The sequence below is a fragment of the Pyrgilauda ruficollis genome, unplaced genomic scaffold, assembly GCF_017590135.1.
Source record: "Pyrgilauda ruficollis isolate IOZ18807 unplaced genomic scaffold, ASM1759013v1 scaffold55, whole genome shotgun sequence".
NCBI lineage: Eukaryota > Metazoa > Chordata > Aves > Passeriformes > Passeridae > Pyrgilauda > Pyrgilauda ruficollis.
This window is the reverse complement of record NW_024527155.1, coordinates 3,008,081-3,020,619: the sequence shown is the minus strand read 5'-3', so window position 1 is coordinate 3,020,619 and position 12,539 is coordinate 3,008,081. Positions and strand designations below refer to the sequence as shown.

The 12,539-nt window shown below is 36.8% G+C and overlaps 1 protein-coding gene across 14 annotated transcripts in view; it reads left to right on the top strand.

Annotated features, from left to right (window-relative positions):
* The window catches only part of SOX6 (SRY-box transcription factor 6), a 370,312-nt gene that overhangs the window by 308,846 nt on the left and 48,927 nt on the right, over positions 1-12,539 (top strand). For all 14 annotated transcript variants that reach the window (XM_041481269.1, XM_041481271.1, XM_041481268.1 and 11 more), the window contains one exon: positions 508-698. In XM_041481269.1, coding sequence (XP_041337203.1) covers positions 508-698 — 191 coding nt within the window. The remainder of the gene's footprint in view (positions 1-507; positions 699-12,539) is intronic.

Genomic DNA, 12,539 nt, shown 5'->3' with positions numbered 1-12,539 from the left:
TCTACTGATTTAGAAATTAATACTCATGTTAGGTGATAATGACCTTTGTCCTCAAAAAGTAAATGTCTGTAATGGAAATGCAAATGTCTAGACTGATGGATCTCTCTGTAAAGAAATTCTAAGAACATGGAGTTTCATGGCCTAGTAAAATGAGATTTTTTCCTTTGTTAATTTCATTACTTACTTTTAACACCTCAAAAGTTTTCCAGTTTAAGCTTCAGAATACTGTTGTCTTAAACACATATTTAAATTTGAGTCCATGAGTATGCTCAGATAGCTCCACATCAGGCTATTCCAAGACCTCAGTGAATGTATTTCTAACAGCAAAAGAAATGCATGAGTTTATCAATCACTTCAGTGGAGTAATTCAGCCTTCAAACAGACAACAATTGCCACTCCTCCTCCTTCTGCAGATGTTGGTTGGGTGCAGCTCTAAGAGTGTGAGAGTTCTTACCCTGGATTCCAGTTTGGATAATTACCTAAATAAAATGTGTTCTCTCTTTATAGATATCCTTTCCAGTCTTAATTCACCTGCCCTATTTGGGGACCAGGACACAGTAATGAAAGCCATTCAGGAGGCTCGAAAAATGAGAGAGCAAATACAAAGGGAACAGCAGCAGCAACAGCAGCCTCATGGTGTCGATGGAAAATTGCCCTCCATGAATAACATGGGTCTAAACAACTGCAGGAATGAAAAGGTAATGTCTCCCATTCCCCCACAGTCTGTCACTCACTCTTCCCTGCAAAATAGCTTCTTATTTTTATATGATCTTTCTTTTTAGAGCTTTTAGCCCTCTCTGATTTCATGTTAAATACACCTTTGTCACTTCTCAGTGCTGTGCTACAACTTCTCTAGGTGTACATGGCAGCATTCACACCCACAGTCCTGTGCACACAGGTGAGGAAGCTGTAAGTTATTGTATTTGTGGGGTTCCCCAAAGAAGGAAGGAAATGATGAATCTGACTCCATGTTCTCAGAAGGTGAATTTATTATTTTATGATACTATACTATATTAAAGAATAATAAAGTGAACGGTATTAAAGAATACAGAAAGGATACTTACAGAAGGCTAAAAAGATAGTAGTGAAAACTCCTGACTCTCTCCAGAGCCCCGACACTGCTTGGCACGGATTGGCCATTGAGTCAAAATAATTCACAGCAGAAATCAATGGAACAATCACCTGTTAGAGAAACAATCTCCAAATACATTCCAAAGGAGCAAAATATAGAAGAAGCAAATGAGATAAAATTGTTTTCCTTTTTCTCGGAGGCTTCTCAGCTTCCCAGGAGAAAAATCCTGGGCAAAGGGATTTTTCAGAAAATATGAATGCCACAGTAAGCATGCACATTGAACATGGAAAAGGGCTTAGTTGGAGCTTCCATTGTTTGTGGTCACCAAATTTTGAATTGTGCTTTTGAGAATGGCTGGACTGATAAATATGGCTAAAAGGCCAGTTCTGTGCTAGCATGGTGGAGTTTTACAATGCCAGTGCATGGATTGAGGAAGCTTGAATCTGTGGTTCAGGTGCAAGAAAGTAATTAGGCTCAAAACAGCTGCATTTGGCTCTCAGTTGCAGTGGGAAATTAGAGATTAAACATTCTCTGCTGAATCTTCAGTGTTGAATCACTGAAATGAGGTGGCACACTAGAGTAAAAGAATAAATGAGAGAAAGTGTTGGGATAATGGGACTAGCACTGGACTGAGCAGGACATGATCCAGCTTACAAAATAGCAACCTGGGAGCATGTATGAAAGGTAAGGAACAGTTTCTATCATACTTGCCTTAAGAACCAGTCAGGACAAAGAAGACTCTTGGAAAATCCCCCGAACCTTTGTTGTCCCGTTATGTGGCCTTTCTGAGGTCTTCAGGATCTGCTCCATCTAGAAAGGGAAAAGCACTATCCCAGCAGTCACTAAAGCTTTGGCAAATAGAACAGTTATGATGCAATTTAGTAATGAATGGAAAGAAAACTGACGCATTAACTAGCCCGTACAGCAACCAGTGTTTCAGACTACTTGTTAAAACACTCCAGAACAGCAGATAGCTCCAATGCCTGAAAACATTCTGTGATTTTCTGTATCAGAGGGCAGGGTAGGGTCTTTGTTTCTTGGGTGAGGGAGGGAAGACTATATTGTAGCCCAAAGACTAACAGGAGTTTTGAGTCCAGGTTGAATATAAGACTCAGCACAGTATTAACTGTGACTTTGATAATATTCTGATCTTTTTTCAGCCCACAAGGGAATTCTTGGCTAAGTGTTTTGTAGCAAGGCACAGAAAGACAAAGGAATGACACAAACAGACACATTAAAGATTGATACACACCTTTTAATTACATTTTATATTTTTTCTTGATAGTTTCTTTACAGCACTCATATCAAGTAGTGTCTGTTAAAAAAGATTGGTTAAAATGTTGCCACACAGGCTAAACAATGCTTTTCCGAGTCAGACTCAGTGTCTAATAAATATATACATCTGCTAGTATTAGTTTGAAAGTCATAACTGGAAATCTCATTTAATACAAGTTGATACTATTAAAAATAGAGAAATTAATAACTGATCAAGCAGGCTGTATTCAAACACTCTAATTGTAAAGTCAGTGTTTGCCTTAAGTAATCAAGAGGCAGGATACTAGAGCCTAGGTTATAAAAAATAAAAAAAAAAGTCACATACATGATCAGTACTAAGAGTTTATAAAATTATGCTTATTTTGAAATTTATTTTATGAGTTTCAGTGGCTTGACATTTAAGAATTATCTAATATACTATAAGGGCTATTAAAAGAATTCTTAACATTTGATTTCACTTTGAAAAATAAGTATAAAAATGGCATCCACTTATTTATTGAGTCTCTTTCCTGCATATTTTCAGTATCATGTGTATGTCTTGTAATCGATATAGCAAGTTCCTATTTAATCTTTCACCCTTTAAAGCAGAGTCAGTAAATATTTCAGTGAACAATCTGAAATTTCTATTTTGTGCCAGTTACTAGCAATACACAGATTGATGCACAGCTTCTGGATTGAGGTTATACACCAGGCAGTCAGAGCGAAAAAAAAAAATTTCTTTTCCTTGCAAATATAGCAGAGTGAATCAGAACTCTTTAACAGATACAAACAACACCATTCTCAAATGCCATCTTTTGTGAGGAGACTTTTCATGGTGGCACTTGCAACTTTCAAAACCTAAGAATAAAACAGCAGCAGGGAAATCTGTTGTTAAGTCTCTTAGTGACCCTATGTAATCCTGCTGGGTTTATTTATTGCAGCAGGTACTACAGAGCCATTAAGGCAGGAAAAGCTTGTAGTTTGTGCTCTAGTTTTACCTCTGGTGTGCTGGTCTGTTATCCTCAATCCACAGATGTGAGAAAAGGCAGGGGTTGCAAAAAAAAAAAAAAAGGATATAAATCAGTAATTTTCAATGATGGTATATCCCCACTCTTATCCTAAAGAAAATAAAAGTATTAATTCAGTCATGAATACTAAGAAAAATGTATTTATATTTTATAGCAAGTATAAAATACATTAAAACCAGAAGCATCCTTTGCACAGACAGAATTCTAGAACACTCTTCCTTCCCCCTTCACCCTCTGCCTTTCAAATTTACATTATGATATACTTCTTTTACTCTAAAATGATGGGTAGGATGATCAAAATGGAGGTGGGGGAGCAGGAATGCTAGATCACTTCAATTAGAGAAACATAATTTTGAAATAATTGTATGCCAAGAAAACTGCCTAGAGTTTCTGTCATAATCCCAGTGAAGCTTTGATAACAGTTGCAATTTTGGATTGGTTTCTTTTGAAGAATCAGAACCCTGTGTTTTCAGGACCAAATTTTCAGAAATTGGCTTCAGGTAATTAGACTTGTAGAAATGAGTAGCTGGAAGCTGGCACCAGAGAAAGATGACAAATTAATTGCCTGCAGCTGGTTTAAAAAAGCTATTGAGTTCTGGTCAGTTGCTGGTCTTCAAGTTCAGATAGTTGGTAATAGTTTGTTGTGCAAATGATTTGACTCACAAAATTATGTACATAACTTCAAAGCCTGGACTTAGGCCTTTTTTGAAAATGTGTCATTCAAATCTCAGAAAGCTTTGTATTTGGTTACAGACACAGAATTGAAAATTGCTTGTGTTCATATTCTGCTGTTCAAAAAAAAAAAAAAATCTACAAAGCTTTCAAAGTGCTCACAGAGATTCACTCATCAGAAAGACCAAAACAAAAACATCCAGCACTCTGGGGCAGCCCAACATTGTCATTTGCCAGAGCATTAAGGTTGGTTTATACTTGTGAGATGATAGCATCCTGTGGAGTTATTTGAGGTTGTGTGCTGTGGTGTGTCAGGATAGGCAGGTGAGCACCACACAGCCGCTTGCTTGCTCCCATCAGCGGGATGGGGAGGAGAGTCAGAAGGGTGAAATTAGAAAATTTGTGGGTTGATTAGTATAGTTTAATAAGTATAGCAAAAGCTGTGCATGTAAGCAAAGTAAAACAGGGAATTAATTGACTACTGCCCATTGCCAGGCAGATGTTTAGCCATTCCTAAGAAAGCAGAGCTTCAGCACAAATAAGTTACAGGGGAAGACAAATGCCAAAACTCCAAACGTTTCCCTTTCCTCGTTCTTCCCCCAGGTTTTATTGCCGAGTCTGATGTCGTATGGTGTGGAATATCCCTTTGGTCAGTTGGGGTCAGCTGGCCTGTCCCCCTCTCAGTGCTTGGCACAGCCCCAGCTCCTCTCTGGCACAGCAGCATCAAAACCAGAAAAGGTCTTGCTGTAGAAGCCCAGTTTGACAATAGGTGAAACATCCCTGTGTTATCCAGCTCTGTTTTGGTCACAAATTCAAAACTCAGCAGCACGTGAACTGAGCTTAACTCTGAGCCTAAACCAGTACAATGCACATGAGGCAAAAAAATCACTATAACTGAGTTGAATTTTTCTGGTCCACGTCAGGTGAAGCAAAAAACTCCAGTGTGGTCTGACTGAGGAAAGGGAAGAGTAATGCTGTCAGTCATTTCACAGAGTAAACAGAAACACTGGGGAAGGGGAGAGAGTTAGGAAAATGAAGAAAATAATATGCATACTTTTTACCATGTGATAGAAGCAAAAGTAAAATCATATCAAAAAGTCATCCTTGTTTGCAGGATGTGAGTTTTTTCTAGTCAAGCCATGTTCACCTTCAACAAAAAAGAGTACTTAAAGAAAATCTGCATTCCTTCAGCTGCTTGTATTTATTTTAGTATTTCAAACTACCGTCATTGCCTAGAAGATTTGCTTTGATTTAAGGCTCTAAATGAACCTGAAAATGTTATATAATTTATAAGATAACTGACATTATTTTAAAAAGAATCAGATCCTGTCTTTTTACTACATAAAGCAGGAAAACGCTGACAAAGATGCTTCATAAAATCTTTGTATAAAAATATAGGTAGAACTGTGATTGGAGAAAAATACATGAAGTCAAGATAGAATAAATACAAAATCAATTACCACAACATATTTGTATCCCCACATCCCCATTTACTTCCCATGAAGCATATTCATTGAGATCTGAGAGTAAGCAGAATTTAATATAACATTTTCATGTTTATATTCCATTCTTCATCTTTTGTAGATTTTCAGACAACTGTGTATTTGCAGTAGGAAAGCAGAATTAGACCCCAAAATAAATGACATGAGTCATTGCCTACTTCCTGGGAATCGTGGTACTTTAGCACCTCTTCTAATGAGCCTTTTATTCCTTTCTTATCTCTAAATCAAAGTTTCACAAGTTGAATCCACGTAATTTATCCTAATATAGACCAACAGTTTGTATGCAAAATGTGCACATTCTTAAAAATGTGTATTATTCACCCCTGGAGATATTACAGTCTATTGATCAAATCCATATTTAGGCACTTGGATTTGACTTGATAAGCCATAACGACCCCTTTGGAGGCGCTACGCTCTGCTGTATTTAGGGACTGTTAAGTATGTGGATTATTGAGACAATAGAGTGTAACAACTCCTCTGGAGCTGTTACACTTCATCATGTATATGAAGCTCCTGCACACATGCACAAACTTGTACAAAAACACTTCAGGAAGTCTTTGTAGGAAAAGTCACTAGTCGTGCATAATCTCCTTTTGGCTGCCCACAGCCCTGCAATGGCTCCAGCATTGTACTGTTTTTTTCCTAAAATCAAGCAATGCTGCATTATGCTGCCATCAGTTTTTTTGCCAGCTTTTTTCTCTCCATGCATTCAGCATCAGAGACAGAACAACTGCAGTGGCAGGAGTCACACTGTCTGTTCTGTATGTGCAGGAGATTTCTCAGACAAGCACAGAGCATCACCTTGTTACAAGCATCCTTGCTATGAGTCAGTTCTCAACTCTGTTAAAAAACCCCAAACACATAGTTAAGCAAATACTTTCTCAGTTCATTCTGCATGCAGTTCTCTTTTTCCTTTTACTGAAAGGAGTCCTGACCACTCTTAAATTTAGAACATTAATTAATTGGTCATTAGGGCCTTGCGGATTTCTTATAAATCTTTACGAATATGTGGTTTAGATTTGCAGGTACTGATCTCTTCTCATTTCCTTTTTTCCTTTTAAGAAAAACTTGTATTTTCTTTTTTCCCCCTTTAGTTTCTTCTAGCAGACTATTGATACTTACTAAATAAGAGGTTAATGCTTATATTTCAGTCTGCAGTGAGACATGAACAGTGAGCATTTTCAATTGGGTCTTTATTTCTGTTGTTTAAACCTTTGTTCTACTTGTAATTAAAGGGTGAATGCCTAAAAATTGGGGTGGGGGGGGGAAGGATGGCAGTAAAAATAGCAGATGACTAGTTTTGCAAAGTTATTATTTTTTCTACGTCTCCACACTCATTGTAGCAAGTTCTGGTCTCACTGTAACTTAAGAAAGGTTCTGCCCTCCCACAGCTAACAATTAGATATGATGTAAGTTAAGTATTTAGATTCTATAATTAAAAATCTAGAACTGTATAGAAAGGGAAAAAAGAAAGACATTGATTTACTTGAGGAACTGTTAGTGTGGTCTCACTTTCTTGCAAGAATATAGGCAATTTATTCAACTCAGTGGGAGTGTATTCCATCTGTCTAATGAAGACTCTGATTCCTACAAAGAGACACTGCAAAGTGTTTTTTTCCTGACTACGTCATCCTGCTCAGCCAACAAACCTTTCCCTGGGGACTTTTTGGGATGTGGAAGGACACGTTGCATAGAGACAACCTCTTTGCAGATCCATCATTTTAGAACAGACAAGTGGCAGGTCTAAGTTAAACGCCCTGGAATAGGGAAAAGTTTCAAATACAAATCCCAGCAGTCCTCATACTTCTTACAAAACAAATGTCCTTTATACTTGACTGTGAATCTGCTCAGTTTAGTAATCTACTTGTGCCTGTACATAATATATGTGAGCTATAACTTTATTTTTACATCGGGTGTTCAAAGTTAGTTTCCTAAGGCCATATTTGAACACCAGTATTTTAATCTGAAAAATCTCTATTAAGAAAAAAAAAAAAAGAAAAAAACCCCAGTTTGTTCCAGAATTTTTTGAAATTGAAATAATTTTGCAATTTCCTTTTTAGGCTTAGGGCTTATCCTAGCTACATAAACATGTGTCTTCATTCTATACCCATTGTAATATTTCCTTAATAATTTTGAAAGGAAAATAGTGACTCAAGTAAAAATGTTTTGAAGTGGCTGCAATGCAGGAGCCTAAGTCCCACTGAACTAGCTCTGAAAATTTTACCCCAAGGCACACAAGCAGATTTGTGGCTGCATACACAGTAACAGTCTATTTTCAGTGGAATTCAGCAATCTTGTATCCCTCTCCAGCTCTTTTTATGATAATTTGGACAATTCAGAATTTCAGCTGATGTAATACTGCCCCCTTTTATTAGAACTGGAAAACATGCTGGACCTCAAACATTTAGTTTTTTAGCTGGAGAAATTCTGTTTATTTGTGCTGTTACTTCCAATATTTGAATTTTCATGCCAAGATAAGATAAAGGCTGACATCCATATGCATTTGTAACAAAGAATGAGGGGAAAATAGTAATGATTCCAAGCAACATATTTTTTCAGGGTATATTTTGTGTGGCATGACTGGCCTTCCTAGGCAGCATATCCCTCCAGGGAATTCCCTGCTATTTTTTTAAGAAGTTCAAGGTGTGGGTGATTTCTGCTTTTGTATGAATGTCATACGTGCTTGCATTGGTTTTCTAAGTGCATTTAGGGGCACACTGAGCATTGTCATTTTTGTTTTTCTTTTGTGAGTGCTGATCAGGAATTAGATGCATTTTTGAATAGCTCTATGGTTTTAGTATCTCTCAGACGCAGGTAAGTATTGCAAGGGATTTATGCTTGAACACTAGAACTTTCAGTGTAATTTGAAATTAAATTCGAAGCAGAGCATCTTGGAAAAAAATCCCTGTGTCTCCAATCATATCTTTTAAGCAGAAATGTTTCAATTATAAACTAAGAAGGAAAACAACTAATCTGACTTTAGATATAACCCTGAAACCTGTAATGTATCACCAGCTTTTGTAGATATCCCAGGGAATAAAAACAGGTCAGACATTGTACCCATACTTAGAGAAATGTTTTATCTGATCTCTCTCTGAGTAGTGAGAAAGGTGGTGGAAGGTGTAGCTGCTCATGCACAGAGGGGTCAAACACAGCCATAACATTGGTGCTCAGCTTCTGGGAGTTACGGCAGGAAAATACCAGCACTAACATCAGCCCCTGCAGAAGAACACAGCCCCATTATCAAGGCCAGGTTTGTAATGGGAACCAGGTGCAGGAGGCTGTGGGTATGAAATCCTGTCAAAGCTGTTCCTCCAGCCCCAGAGATAGAAATATTAAAGGTGCTCATGAATTGTTGACTTTGTCTGTACGTAATGTATGATGCAGCCTTTAATTGATCACATGCTTTTGCTCAAATGCTATTTACACCTGTGTAGTCACACTCATGCCTATCCATGCACCTACTAAATTTATTTTTTTTTTAATTTTTACTTTGTATGCTGTGTGTAGAAAGACATACAAATAATGTGTTTGAAATTTGCACATTAAAAATACATGTTCACTGAAACTGTGGAACTGACAGGTAAAAGACAAAAAGAAACAGTGGAAAATCTCTGGCATATGTAGGTCATCTAAATTTGCAGATAATTTAGCTTTGGTGACAGCTTATAGATCCAGTTTACATCTATAGAAGAATTTTCTGTGTGACCTTTGTTTTTAAACCGTTTGCTCAATTACCTTACTTTCCAAAATTGTCTTTATAAAATTGGTAGTTTGTGCATTTCAATTTCAATGCATTAGATGTACAGTGAAATTCTTAGTCCCTCAAGTCATGTAGAGACTTATTAAAATAAAATCAGAAGTATTTTTTCTATTGATTAAATTATCAAAATTAATTGAGTGAAAAAAATGCAATCTTTGCAAACTATAAATCATGGAAATTTTACTGGAACATAAATTAAAAAAAAAAGTTTGACCAGCCTAATTGCGATGTACAGATATAAGAAAATAAAAGAGAACATACCCAGACATTAACAACCTATATGAAACATTATTATTTGAATGACTATGTATACATATATAGAGAGGCATACATATGTATACACATGCACACACACTGCAGAGGGTAGAAACTTCCTATATTAGGTGAACTTTTAAAGAATTTCATGCCTTCAGTTCAATGCCAAGAGCACTTGGTAACAAAATACTCTTTCCAGGAAAGAAATCAGCACAAACTTTTGGTGTCAAGAGCTATTTTTACACTTGAATATTGGCTGCTAGAAGTTTTGCCACTACCTGTGTTAACAGCATTCTTGCTGAACACAGCAAGAATGATTTTTTATTTCTGTTGTCAGGGCTACTTGAAGAGGTGGTCTCACTTCAGGTTTTAGACCAAATTAAAATAGTGTTAATTATAATGATGATGATGATATTAGTAATAATATCAAGTAATAATAACAAGTAATAACTTGTTCCCTTTCTTCTATTGCATTTCCAGCTCAAGAAAAAAAGTCCAAATACACTGCTTTTTCCCTTGCATGGGGTATTTCAGGTGAAAAGGATACAAACTTTGCCCCATTTCAGTCTTCTCCCTTCAATTTTGGAGCAACTGAAAATTCAAAATGAACAGAATTAGATTGAAACATGTCTCAGGGATGTGCTGAAAAATTTGCACAAACCAACAAGGATATTTTTTTCCAAAAGATGATGTTCTGCCGTAAAGGATAGTGTCTTTCTGATGACTGTAACAGCATAATGATCTTCTTATATACAATACATTTCCCAAGCTACTCGGGAGAATTTACAGATATATACTGAAATTTATTCTGTGTTTTTATTATGCTTCTCCACAAAACAATAAAGATAGGTTGAAAATTATTGTTCGAGCATAAATTTGCTAGAACAAGAATATATTCATTGATTTAAATTGTGGGTCAGAATGGCAGCTGCACAATCCTATCATATCACTTCCTCAATTGTCCTGAGAACTACAGCATACATTTGCATATTATTTCACACTTAGATACAAGCAGAGACATCCGCAAAAGTTACTTCCATTTTTTTCCAGGCTCTGTGTATTCCTCTAAGCAAATTTGCTGCACCAAATGCATTGCCAATATAACTCTCTACTGCAGCAGATAAAGTACAGCAAGGATAAATTTGGATTGCTTTCCCTGATACTTCATTACTTTCTAAAATTAAAAATGTCTCCTGTTTCTCAAGTGTCATTAGGCTGCATCAATAGGTATGATAAATTCAAATACACTCCCTGTTGTTTAAGGATATTTACTAAGCTGCCTGTTTGTGGGATTATGCAACACTTTTTGCTGGCTTAACTGTTCTGCTTCAATCAAAAGAATAAGCATGCTGACAGGTAAAATTGTCTTCTTTTGTGTCATGAAAAGACTCTAGCCAATAATGTGAAAGATTGTTTGCAAGTGTTTGTTTGAAATCTGATTAATGGATTTGGACAATGCTTAGTCCTTCCTTTGTGGTTTTTTTTTTTTTTTTTTTTCTCACAAATATTCATGCAAAGAGGGTTTTATTTCTGTGAGTGTATTTACATTCAAACATGGACATTTGCGCACAATTCGGCATTTGCACTTTATGCCCAAATTGCTCAATCCCTCTTAATAAGAAATGGAGGCTTTGATGCAGCCCCCACTGACCAAATGAGGAATGCAGTATCAGGGAGATCTTCCAGCCCCTGATAAAGTGTCAGTGCTAATTATAGATCTTTACAGCAGCTCCCTGAACTCTGCAGCAACTTAATCTAGGGCTGCTGAAGGCCTTGCTGCACTATCCCTTACCACTGCCATCTTTTTCCTGCCAGTGGTATGCCAGAGGCAGATTCATTGGTTTTTCTGTGGTGTTGAGGCTTTTGAATGCAGGGGCTGATAGATTGAACTAAAAGCTTTTTGTTACCTAGGAAGTTTTTGAGCTGAGAGGATTCCCAGTTGCCTTTTTTTTTTTTTTTTTTTTTTTTTTTTTTTTTTTCCCCCCCGGTAATTTGGGAGAAAGTTTGTCCCTGAACTCTGCAGCAACTTAATCTAGGGCTGCTGAAGGCCTTGCTGCACTATCCCTTACCACTGCCATCTTTTTCCTGCCAGTGGTATGCCAGAGGCAGATTCATTGGTTTTTCTGTGGTGTTGAGGCTTTTGAATGCAGGGGCTGATAGATTGAACTAAAAGCTTTTTGTTACCTAGGAAATTTTTTGGGTGAGAGAATTCCCAGTTTCCTTTTTTTTTTTTTTTTTTTTTTTTTTTTTTTTTGTTTCCTCCCCAGGTAATTTAGGGCAAAGTTGCATTATCATTGACTTAGACACTAAAAACAATGTCATTTATCTTAGGTGTCCAACTACAACATAAATCAGAAGTAGGAAACCATTGAGCATTTAAATGCATAGCTCATGCAGAGCATTAAAAAGTTGGATTGCTAAAACAGTGACACTCATTCATGTATAGAAATTGCTGAAACTCCAGGGGTAGTTTGAAAAGATAAGAAATACTCTAATTTCTGCATTAAATGTTCACTGCACATAGCTTGTTCATCTCTAGTCACATAATACTAACTCCACAAACAGGTCTATCTCAATTGGAAATGTGTAACAGGGTAATAAATGATACTCAACATCAGATTTCTCACATTAAAATCTTGTTCAAGTCATAGTAAGCTGTTATAACACTACTTAAAACCTAAAGTATGCCTAACCCACAAGCTGAAATCGCCCAGCTTACATTCTGAAAATCTACAGACAACATTAATTTCCCACTATTCTACTTTTATGCCTGTGGCCTCTAACATGTTGCAAATGCTTCTATAAGAAAGGCTAGAAAAACATATCAAATTTCTGTTCTATTCCACTTGCTGACATTCATTAACTGAGGGAGAACACTGAGACATGGTTTTGGAAAGATCTCCTCTCTACTTCCACTCGTTCCAAAGCAATTTATTAAACAGCCAGTAAGAGAAGTGGACACTTGTGGTTTAATGTCAGACGTGTGTTGATCA